We start from the raw sequence: 12385 nt of genomic DNA, 5'->3' as shown, positions 1-12385 counted from the left end.
ACAATGGCAGAGGAAGGCTTGCATTTTACACGCAGCGTCGTCCTTTAATGAGCCAAACATGAAAATCGACCAAGAATTTGGACTCTCTCATGCAGATGAACAAACCCATATTCTCGCCATTCTATGCCTGGTTATAAAGAACGCCTTTTTGAAAAGGCGTTGAGATTTATCACTTTAAAAAATGGGTGTTTCTCACAAAAAAAAACGAATCGGGTTACACTTTCGTAAAAAAAAACTGATAAATTGCAATTTGGAATTTTCAAATTTTCTTTGGTGCATGTTTTAGGGGAGAAAATGTAGAAAATGACGCAGAAGGAGAGGAGCAGGAGCAGATCAGAGTTTTGTTATTGCCTTTTTAGACGGAGAGAGAGGAAATCTGATGCCGAAACGACGAAGCAAAGTATAATTCCAGATTCCAGAGACCTGTCCTTGTTCCTCTTGCACAAGATTCCTTTAGCAGGGCCTGAAGAACGGAGAGGCAGCCTCTTTCCTCATTCTTCACTCTCTCTCTCACTCCTGCCTGCACTGCTCAAGGGTCCATTCATCATCATCTAATCGCAGAGATCAGAAGCATAGTCTCAAACTTCAAAGCGAGAATTTGCCAAAATCTAATATCGCCCCATCCATGTGGTGATGTCCATGGGAGGACCATTGGATAACTTCCCATATTTTTTATGTTTTTCTGCACCTTAAAATGAATGCCATGTCTGTCGGAAGTGGTGATTAGCAGGTGAGACCAAAGTAGATAAATTGCAACTGGATGGTGCAAAATTCTTTAAACATCTCAAATTCCCCAACCTACAGGAGTTTACATAGTGTACTTATTATTGCTTTCTCCTCGAATCAACCACTGTGAAAGATGTGAAAGAAAGTTATTAAATCAATTTCCGAACTTCACACAAAAACTACTGAATAAACTCGTACTAAATGCCAAAAAGAGCAGATGTGACTGTGACTACGATACAAATTGGATGCAGTTTATCCAGAAATGAAATAATGAGGTCTCAAGGGGGAAAGCATCAAGATTTTCATCAAATTTATTACCCGGAATCACAACTGAGAACATTAGCAGAACAAATTGAGTGTTTGTGTATGTATGCATGTAATAATAACCTCCCCTCTCCATCACGCCAGAGCCCTTTCGAAAGTCCCACTTTCTTCCGTGTACAGTGTCATTTGACAACATGCTACTCAACCTGATGAGATTATCTCTTGATTAAATTGCTACCGGACTCATCCCCTAATTGGGCCATTCGTTATTAGATGGCAAATGAGAAAAGTAATAAAAGGTGCCCTTCAATCAGCCCAGTTCGATAACTGCACGGACAGAAACTAACCAACCCCAACGAGCAAGGTGGACAAAGATCAGATTCACTCATTGCTGCGACATTTGATACATTCCATTGATTCGTTATTCCGGCTGTTATTTTATTCGTGGCTGGCTGGGAAATTGGGGGGCAGCTCTATTTGAGAAAACAAATTAAGACAATTCCACACGCCCTTCTTCTTGTCATCAGACACAACTATTCTCCGCCAGTTGTGTATCTCTGGCAGGATTGGGATTGATCGAGCAGAAAATCTCGGAATGTTTCCGAGGAACTGTTTCTGAGGGAAAGTCAGCGTGATTCAGTCCCTCTTCCCTGCACAAACCCTAATTAGATGTTTGGCAACGTTATTCCTATTTATTCTATGGCAGCTACACATGAGATACGTAGTGATTTTGAGACAATGCGTTACCAAAGTCACACAAACAGACCAGCTCAAGTGTCAAACGACCCTGCAGAACTCACCCCTATCCACCAGGATATTCCACCAGGACGCTGCTCAGGGTTCACTTTTTCGTCCTTGTGACATGAATACGACGCGAGCAAATGAGCTAACGGAGGAACAAACCAAATCCCTTAATGGCCCTTAATTATCGTTAAGGTCTCCCTTTTTATGGCGCTGGCAACTGTTAATTAAAAGGAGCTCAAGTGTGTGTCTGTGTACTTGTGTGAGGGCTTAATTGGGAGCTCTGTCGACTGGTACGTCCTCGCGTTGAATCGAAACGATGGGGTGTTTCCCCGATGGTGTGAAGAATGGCTCATTAAAAGTATTCGGAGTTTTTGAGATGAACAAGACGACTTTCTCTGCACTCATCGAGGGTTATCAGGATTTCAAAGGAGAACAAACCAAGCATGTTGTCCCCTTTTGTTGTTCAAGTGGTATCAGGATTTTAGTTCAAGCAGCAGAAAGAACAACAATGCGCAATATGCTCTCTTTGTATTTGCACTAACTAATCCACACCAGGGGATTATGATTTGTAAGTGGGGATAGCCCTTGGCAAGCTCCCATGTACCGTAGTCTACTGGGGTAAGAGCATAATGCGTGAATAAATGCATGCATCTCTTGAGGTTCGTCGGGTGAAATGGTTTGTTAAATCCTGATCCCATCTTGACTGCTCTTTTCTCACCTTTGGCCTTTGTTGAGAGGTGTTGAGCCGTGTAAAAACATTATTGTTGGAATTAAGTATACAGGATTTTCAGGAAACAAGAAAAATATTCATGTGGATTGCTGGCTGAGCTGGTTGGATTTGAGCACAGATTCTTCATTATTCTTCATTATAAATTGTGAAAAATGGCCATCTGATGGAAACGTATTTCATGTGCTTATGCTGTGATTGCACTTCCTTGGATTTAAATTTTTTAAGTCTGGCTGGCGGAACCGAATGTGGAATATGCGTAAATATGTGGATACATATAGTCGGAGCATTTAGGCTGCCGACATGAATACGGTGGATGAAAGGGCTGGAGGAGGAGGTCGGTGGGTTGGTGAGACCCTTTCCATATGAACAACAGAGTTTGACAAGCTGGGAGTTGTATGGCTGAGAGATTAGCACATTATTATGTCACCCGGCCAGTTCATTCCTTGCACGAAAGCAATTGTTCACTTGACAGCTTCAATTCAATTAGAGGAACAAGGAGGTTGAGTAGTTGGGTGCCAGTGTCAAGGGCTGCTCAACACTCGCCTCCATTGCATTTGACGATTATTTCGTATACCTAGTAATACCTACATTCAAAATCCAGTTGTGGGACCTTGCCCCTCAACTATGGACAAAATTATTGGGCTCACACTATTATGATTTTCATTCATCTTCGTCAGGGTCCATACAGTCCTCCTCCCTTCACATAGGTCTACATAATAATAATGTCTCATTACAATATTCCAGCTCGTTCAACAGATCAACCAAACTGCTACTGGATGGATGGATGGCTGTTGTTCATTTCCAATGTACAAAGAGGAACACCTAAACTGCAATCTGAACAGGAGGATCAGACACGAAGAGGAACAACATGCTCAATCTGCCACAATAGAATTTAGTACATATGTACATACATAAGTAATAAGAATGAATAGTGAGCGAACTTTGTTGGCCCTCACCCACAAAGGCGTACAAGAAGGAACTGTTTAATCTCAGGGTTGGTGAGGAAATGTTTGTTTTGTTCGCAATCCGTCTGTCGTAAAAAAAAGTTGCGCGATGGTGTTAACCATAAGCGACCAACTAACTTTACTAAAGGCGATAAGCGATCATTCCTCCTGCCTTCTCGTCTCAACTGGAGCAGGGTTAGCAAGCAGGGGAAAATAATAACATGCATGAAACAAAGATGTAAAAAAATGTCTCGTTTTGACGACATGAGTCAGTCTGGCTGGTCACAGTAGAGCTTTATCAGGAGAATGAAACCTTCAAATTGCAATTTTACAATTTAATGGCTTTATGGGGATTTGGCAGACTAAAATAAGAAGCAAACATGGATGACGAACAATATTTCGTCTTAATTATTAAGTTACTCGATCTTATTTCATGTAGTTCAATTGTCTCGAGTCAGTCCACAGTCTCAAGTGGGTCAAAGGAAACCCATGCATGAATTTTACTCGAGTACATGAATCCCATAAATTCCCGTCCCCATCAGCATCGTCATCTTGATTGATAATCAATTTAGCATCAACTTTACATGATATTTTGAACAATGCATAAATCATAACATGTGATTGTGTTACTTAAATTCCTTATAATGAATATTTTCATTTTTGCATCCACCACTTTTTCATCTCGCCAGAAGAGAGTTGTCAACCCAAGTTATTGTTTCTCAAGTTGGTGTCACATAGCCGGTGAGCTGCTTGCATTATTATTTACACAACACACCAGTTTTGTGTTTGTAGCAAAAATAGGCATTATAACAATAATAATAATAACTCACGGGGGGAAAGGGTGGACCATAAGGTAGACACAACATTCGCAATTTTTATATCTCAGTCCCACCACGAAAACTATTTATGGCAATGCGATTTATAGTCGTAGTTGTGGGAAAGGCAGGCAAATCTCGATTCCGTGACCTGGTTAACCTCCAAGTCTCACGGTTGCCAATTCCCAGACGGCTTTCAAAGGTGTTGACATTTTTGGCAAGCAACTTCTTATCTCTCTCTCTCTCCTCTCGCAGGCTGGGCTTCCAAGACATAGTAAACAATGGACATAAAGCTCTGCTGCTTCTGGATTATAAGGACTAAACCTGCCACATGACACCTCACCCAGACTGGTAAAAACTGCAAACTCATAAAAGTTCCTCCTTTATCATTCATTCTGAATTAACCAACCACTTTTTTCGTGAAATGATTAAAAACCCTTCAATTAATAAAAATGGTATCGTGTGATATTTTACTGACTAGACTTTGATTTTGACGTGTGCAAAGTATAAAAACGACTGAAGGTTAATGTAGTTGATTATTTATAATCAAAATAATATGATAAGGTACTATGTATATGATACTCATTTATGAGCATGACAATTAAATATTCATAAAATCCACAAAGGTTACTACAACTTAATGTTTGATTAACACGATTTATTTAATTTAAACGATTCGGCGTACTCGTCCAAGAAGAAAAATGTCAATTATTGGTCAAGAAGTAGGTAGAAAAAAACAAGAGGGGTGTACATTGCTGTACAAATTATAATACACAACACGCTCGAAAGAAGGGCACGATGAGCGAGCATCTATAATATCTAGAAAGAGAAAGAGAGGAATTTAGAGTTGATCCATGCAACATGAGTGGGTACAGAAAGTTGAAAATGAATTACATTTTAGTGAGTTTTAAATAATATTTGAATAATTCAAATCAAGGTTCTACACCGCAAATCCCCAGCTCCAATTTTCAGCATTATCGTCATTCAGCCTAACCTTGTAATGGGGAGCAAATATGTCTTTGGGCTCATACACGAAACAATTTCTTGACGGAGGAACTAATGAACTTTCCGCAATCCGACTCCACATATACTCTTCTTGCGGCCAAATCTCCTCCTCTCCAGCCTTGCGTCGACGTTGCAGGAGCTTCAACAGTTCTTCTCGCACAGACATCTGATAGTGCGACAAGTTAACTGTTCCACCCCCTTGCTTTTTGTGATCCTTTCGCATGATAAGGTTCATGAGATAGCGAATACGGTTGATCTAAATTATTACAAATTCTTGGTTAGAAATGCCTGCCTTTTTGCGACAGTAAAAAAAATAATGCGAGTAATCAAGTTACAGAGTCGATGTCATCATCATCTATAACGGTATCAAAGATAATTTCCACGTCATGATCGGGGTAGATGGGGAGATCAGGTTCATGTGGTGCCGATCCAAGCCCACAAAGTACCCCCGTGTATTTCGTCTGACGAACATCTATGCGCAACTCAATCTTGGGGGCAAACAGCATAGCCATTAAGGACAGAAGGCCAGGTACTGAAGGCATAATCGTCGTGTCCCGTGCGACAACACTTCCACTCCTGTCTTGAATACCAACATAACCGGCGACCAATAATCTAGAAATTGGGGCTGTAGGCTCAGTGTCCAAAACTACGGAATTTACACTGTTGTTGTCGATTTTGACTTGTTTCGTATTACTGCTGTGACACAAGGACTGAAAATCCAATTCCAACGGACTCCAAGGACCTTTGATTAGAGTTTTTGTCTGCAATTTTATCAATAGTAGTCGCCAAAAAATTGGTGTTGCAAACAACCAGTGTAATGCATATTTAATATATAGTACGTACACATTTCCGAAGATCAATGTTTGGCTGAACAAAATCAAAGTCAAGTTGCTCTCCTATTTGTTCTTTATTGTGAGCTATTCGTTCGTCCGCGTCTTGTAAGCTGACACGCTGTCTTGCTCGATGATTATTCTATAAACACCATAATTGGAAAATTTGACTATGTTTAAACCTTATCTCAATAACAAGACGAATTATTACCTGTGAAAAAGTAGCTTCTTCAGTAAGTTCTGCAAACCCTAGGTTCACAAGTCTGTCATTCAAGTTTTGCTCGACCCTGCGATCGTCATGTCCAATTAATTTGCCAGAAATTATACTTTTTGAAACGGAGAAAATCTAGAAAAAAGCATTCATGGTTCATAAATATTGAAGGAATTAATTTGCTTTTCATTAATTCTTTCTCACGTCAATATAAACGAATGGAGCGTTTTCAGCAAACATTTGAAACTCCATCTTGGCAGTGTCATGCCAGCCTGCGCCATGAATTGTAGCTGGTTTGATATTACTGAGTCTACATTCCACAGCCTGCGTGCATAATGGCAAGAACAAATTGTATACAAATTGTTGGTCCTATAATGAATAAGTCTTACCAAACATGGGACCGAGTTGTACCGTTGTTCAATCATAGAAGGACTGAAATCCTCCAAAGTGGAATTCTTTACCCAAGCAGTGTTTCCATAATCAATAAAATACACCTGCAATTTAAAGGGAAATTGGTCATACACTTGTAATTATAAGTCACATAGTCGTCAGTGTTGAAACAAACCAGGGAATCATCTATTGGATATGGAACAACAAGAACGATCTTAGCACGATAATAACGTCCTTGATATGGAGCAATGCACATCGCATTTGGGACAACTTTGCTGCTATGAATGGGTACGTGAACCAATCCTTCGTTAATTCGGTCAACCATCTCATCCAGTGCTTTTGTGTGAGATGAATAGTTAATCCAGAATTGACCTGGATTTTCCACCTGTGCAGATTTAACCATAACTTTACTAATGGATCAAAACTCAATTTCCGTAATGGTTGATTGTACTTTTACTTACGTGGGTGACACGGACATAAACTTTGGACACGTCAACGCCAGGTAAGGTGACCTGTGGTACACATCGCATAAATCTTCGTCTATCCAATCTGGAATCCCATTCCTCCAAAATCCTCTTTTCACAATCCCGTCTACACGTATGGAAGGAAGAAACAAAGTTGTGCTGAATTTTACTGCTAGCAAAAACCTAGTTCAAAATTTAACTTACGAAGTTAAAGATATTTCCAACATGTCACGGATTTGCCTCCTCTTGACAGCCCGATAGATTCCCTTGTTGATGGGTCCGATTTTTTCCCCACGGTTGTCAAAAGTCGCAAGCACTTTCTGGCCGTCAAACTTAATGGAAGGCACATTCAACCCGAAAGATAAATAGTCTGCAACGAACTTGGCATAGCTGTAACCAAATTGAAGAACAGCAGTATTTAATTTTACATATTAAATAAATATGTATGTGCAGCAATGATATGGGTAAAAATTAAATTACATTTTTCCATCGTGTCCAGCAGGAAATCCTTTAAAGTAGACTGTGTTATACAGATCTAGTCCACTGATTTCTCTAGACTTGTCACGCTCGTATGTTTTCACGTCAGGTCGGCGGCGATGGAAATAATTAGGATAAAACGCACCAGCAATAGCCAACTGGAAATAATTTCATCGCATTCATTAAAAAATAGTACGAGCGGCAAAATCAATAAAGTATTTATCTGAATAAAATTAGGAACAAACCTTCAGCATAATTCCTGCATCCTTTCCCAAATCACCCGATGGAGTTTCGGCATGGAATGGGTTTGGTGCAATATGGGGACCGTGTCTTGCCAATCTTTCCTCAATCAACTCCACAGTAGATTTGATCTCCCTAAAATATCAGAATACAATTTACACAATTTAATTGTTATAACATACAACTAGGATGAGCATGCAATGAGTTTATTTTATATTCAAAACGAACCTGAGTACAGAGAGTTGTACAAAGGCACCACGAGCCCATTGCCTTTCGTTGTACGTTGTGCGATTTCTTTTTTTGTCGTCAAGATCGGTAGAGTCTCCGATATCAGAGAATTGCTTAATCCAATGCTAAAAAATTTTAATCATCCAGGAATTATAATTTAAATAAGTAATAATGTTGTAAATAAGTAATTAAAATAGTTGTACCTTATAAACATAGTAAAGTGCAAACAAGTCGGAACAACTCTTTTTAGACCAACTTAGTCTGGACAAATACGCATCAAGGGAACGAACAAAAGGAGTGCTGAATGGATTCTTCACGCTCAAGGCGGATGCTAATCATTTAATCAAAGAAACAAATAAATAAGGTCAGCAAAACATAACCAAAACTCTAACAGACTTGTGTTGTGAGTTATGTTACCAATAATGATTGCTTCCTTCATGACTCCAAAACAATGACCCAGCATTATAAGTCTCGCGCACTGCTGAGGGATTGGCAAGTCTGTCATGATTGAGCCCAAGAAAGTCAGATCCCCATCACACGTGTCATATTGAACTCCCCCAGGATAGCGTGTGGTCAGAATTGTGAGTGCACCAAGCTAAGTTCCAATCAAATTATTAATATACTTCAAGTCTCCAACAATAGATATCAATATTAATCATTCACCTCTTTAAGGTTTGCAACGGCTCGTTCAATACCAGAAACGACCGGGGGGTCGAGGGCCATTGACAGCAATTCTTTCGGCGTCCCCAAGTTTAGTTTCTTCAACTGGAGTACCACGGTCTCCAAATTAGATCTCAGCATTTCCGGTTTCGTATCTTGAGGTAATTTCTGTATAAAAAAAAATGTTGCACATTGTTATGTGGAGTTGATTACATTTTGCAATAATAATAAATGATACAATATATATATTGTTATTGAACTGCTTGTTGTACCCCAAAAAAAGACTTTGTAACCAGTCGGAAGACTTTCCCGTCGCAAACTCGACCTGTTCGTCCTTTCCTTTGAATACACTGACTGATTGATGCCCACACCATTCTCAATGTGGTAAAATTCGTGTAGGGATCAATACAAAGGGATTTTGTAAGACAGAAATCAATCACTAGAGGTGAAAATTTACAAATAAAATTGTTGATTATATTCACAAAACAATGGCGGGTCAATAACACGTTAGGGGCTTACCATACATGACGTCTGGAACAGTCACCTATACAAGTAAATTAGCATAAATGTACATACTTTACACAGTTGGTAGCAAAAGTCCCTTAAAAATGTAACTCACCGAGCTCTCAGCAATGTTAGTGGATAATATAATTTTCCGATGGAATGGACGAGGTTTGTCAAATACTCTTTGCTGCTCGTCCGAGGTAATTGTTGAATGCAGTGGTACAACGTCCCACTGATGGAAGTCGTACTCTCTAAAGTTAGGATCGTCCTTGACAGCACTGTTGTGACAAGTAAAAAACACTTTAGAAACATTAATTAATTATATTCTATAAATAAAGACTGTCCGAAGAAAAAATATGTTAAACGAACTGACTCTTCTAAATCAATTTGGTTTTTTGAAGTCAAAGAACGATAGAGTCGATTGATTTCTTCCATTCCGGGCAGAAATACCAAAACGGATCCTCTCTTCTCAACCTATGATTTTTGTCAATGTTAAAATATTCTACATGCTGTAGCAAAAATTAAGGTTGAAACTAACTCGAGAATTTGAAGTTTGTTTGGATGACCGGACCCTGGGATCAGTTGCCAGTTTTCGATCATGTTCGTCCAAACTAATGATACAGTCCACTGCCACCGTGTACATTTCTTCAGGAATGGTGGCCTTCTCCATGTTCAAGTTTGACTCGACGATATCCAACAAGTCTCTCTGTAATGTCAACCAATAAGAACAATAAGATTAAACAAAATTTACCTCGTGCACAATTTATTTAAGAAATATATATGCAAGGAGTAAAATTATAACCAAAGTAATGACTTACGCTTGACGCCAACATATTGTCCACAAACTCTTCGTCCACTCTATGTCGAAATGAATGAGGAATTTTGATAACGGGGGACTCTTCCATTTCGGATTCACCCGTTCGCATTGGAAAATACCGTGAGAACTTTTTGGAGTTGAGAGTTGCAGACATGAGAACAAATTTGACGTGTCGATGCTTGCCCTCGACATCATCTTGCAAAATCTTTTTAATTACGAGAAGCAAAAGATCAGATTCCAAGTCACGCTCGTGAACTTCGTCGATTATAATGTGCGTCAAACTTTGGAAACTTTTTGTAGCAATTAATTTTTGAAGGAGAACGCCGGTGGTCATGTACGTCAACAGTGTGTCATTTCTGTCCCGCTTGGTCTCCATTCCAACCTACATGACAATTAAGATAAACCCCGCGTAAGTAATATGTAAATAGCACACAGGTTGTTATTATTTAGTTGACGCAGTTTTTGCAGTACCTGATAACCAACCACCTGGCCTAACTTCCAATTACGCTCATCGCAGACACGCTTTGCAACAGAAATTGCAGCAATTTTTCTCGGCTGTGTTACAACTATATTACAAACTTTGTCGTTTGCAAAATGTTGGTCAAGGATGAATTGTGGGACCTGTAAGTGTAAACACATTCACTTGATATCAAATTGACACAATGTCACATAATTATATATATAACTCTAATTCTAATTTTATATATTTAATTGTCTAAACATTATTATGGATATTTAGAAACAGTGCTTATTCGAACCTGTGTAGTTTTCCCACATCCTGTAAATCCATCGACAATGACGACTCGATGATTCTCAATTGCTTTTAAAATCTAGCATTTAATGTGAAAAGAATATTAAAATCCATAATGCAAACAAGTCAACAGACAAGATTTATATATATTCAAGACAAGATTTATATAGATTTATATATATTGTATACTAAAAACTAACCTTCTCTTTTGCGGTAAATACGGCAAGTCGAGAGGTATTTATGTGACGATCCTTAAAGTTATATTTGACATAAACTTTCTCTCGTCTGGGTGGACCATTGGGGTCCAAACTGCTTTCATAAGTGTCGTAATTGGTATCTGCTTCATCGTCTTCTTCATCTTTTGCAGCTTCCTTTTAAACAAATGTCAGGACACAATGGATTTAAACTACGACATATTATTAAATAAATTAACTCACTATTCTATTGTGGTCCTTAATGAGCTTGCTATTTGTAGCCTCGTTCTCTACAATGTACTTCTTTTCATCAACTTCGTCGTGTGCATTATAATGTGCAACTTTAGGAATCTTGGGTTCAGGTCCCAGTTTATTTTCCTTTAGTTTATTCTCCAGCACGGTATTTTCCAAGGTGGGAATTGGTGCGGAGGAGAATTCGAAAAAGTTGGTGAGTGGGACTGGATCGGGTTCTGGTAACCACTCTGGAATTGAGTTCTCGGTGGCAGAAGCAGAAGGACTAGCAGCCGAACTTGAGCCATTTGGAACCGACGACGACGGCCCCGGTAGTTCATCAGCGTCAACCCGTATCGAGGGTGGGGCCTGGTCTGTCAGTTCCCGATCCCCCCGGGTCTCAGCGAATACAGTGTGAGAGGAATCCTCATCTTCCGGCGGTTCAAATAAGTCTTTTTCTTTCTTTATCTTAATGGTAGTTGGTTCGGACGTAGGTTCTTCTTCCTCCTCACGACGCCGCTTCCGGCGCTTTCTTTTTGACGATGTATGTGACGAAGCCGCCTCATCGTAATCAATTGGTTCCTCTTTTATACGAACAGTGTCCATCCCCCAGGAACGAGCCTGCTGGCTGCGGGAAAGAGTCAATACAAAAAATAATTTACATTGCAATAACAATAAGAATGTCGACTATGTCGACCAACGAGAAGAGGAATAGCAAACCAAACTCCAATTCTCGCTGATAAGAACAAAACGAAACGTTCAAAACTCAGTGCAACTTAGAAATGAAAATTAATTAATAGAACCAATTAAATTAGTGGTGTACCTCAGGAGTAACCAACTGCCCTTTCAGTCCGACCCCTTTCACACTGCTGTCGTGGGGAGTGTGAAAATATATGAAGCTTTTGAAGTTCAGCCAGTGACAGAAAATTGCACAGCTACAGATTGATTTGATACTGCTTGAGAGTTTTTGTGAGTAATAAAGTATGACAGATTGTTGCTGAAAGCTGCTTACTTGCGTTAGTAATTAATTATCTCGTTCAGTTAAATTATAGTTTCAACTTCAAACACAAAGGAACGTTTTATTTATTTTTTTGTGTTTCAGCACATGCAGAGCATGGCGACAGGGTGAAAGTTGGACGGAAGCGAGCGAGTTTTGGACG

General features: G+C 39.4%; 1 protein-coding gene across 2 annotated transcripts; it reads right to left on the bottom strand.

Moving 5' to 3' along the window:
- Window positions 1-4850: 4850 nt before the first annotated feature.
- On the bottom strand, window positions 4851-12374 carry LOC110859274 (ATP-dependent RNA helicase TDRD9). 2 transcript variants are annotated; one of them, XM_022108187.2, is made up of 28 exons: window positions 12238-12374; window positions 12049-12160; window positions 11238-11853; window positions 11001-11171; window positions 10808-10879; window positions 10521-10670; window positions 10051-10431; window positions 9771-9938; window positions 9606-9706; window positions 9348-9510; window positions 9248-9272; window positions 9001-9167; window positions 8732-8896; window positions 8486-8663; window positions 8272-8399; window positions 8069-8193; window positions 7846-7975; window positions 7604-7758; window positions 7328-7513; window positions 7121-7250; window positions 6835-7044; window positions 6659-6763; window positions 6474-6593; window positions 6270-6404; window positions 6072-6200; window positions 5564-5989; window positions 5118-5484; window positions 4851-5042 (listed from the first exon to the last, which is right to left on the bottom strand). In XM_022108187.2, the coding sequence occupies exons 3-27, from the start codon at window positions 11829-11831 to the stop codon at window positions 5164-5166; spliced, it is 4635 nt and encodes a 1544-aa protein (XP_021963879.1). In that variant the 5' UTR covers window positions 11832-11853; window positions 12049-12160; window positions 12238-12374; the 3' UTR covers window positions 4851-5042; window positions 5118-5163. The 2 variants fall into 2 exon arrangements, with proteins under 2 accessions (XP_021963879.1, XP_035715225.1); XM_035859332.1 differs by having other exon boundaries at window positions 5218-5484; window positions 12049-12315.
- Window positions 12375-12385: the final 11 nt, after the last annotated feature.

The sequence above is a fragment of the Folsomia candida genome, unplaced genomic scaffold, assembly GCF_002217175.1.
Source record: "Folsomia candida strain VU population unplaced genomic scaffold, ASM221717v1 Fcan01_Sc025, whole genome shotgun sequence".
NCBI lineage: Eukaryota > Metazoa > Arthropoda > Collembola > Entomobryomorpha > Isotomidae > Folsomia > Folsomia candida.
The sequence above is the reverse complement of the archived record's forward strand: the minus strand, read 5'-3'. Positions and strand labels throughout refer to the sequence as shown.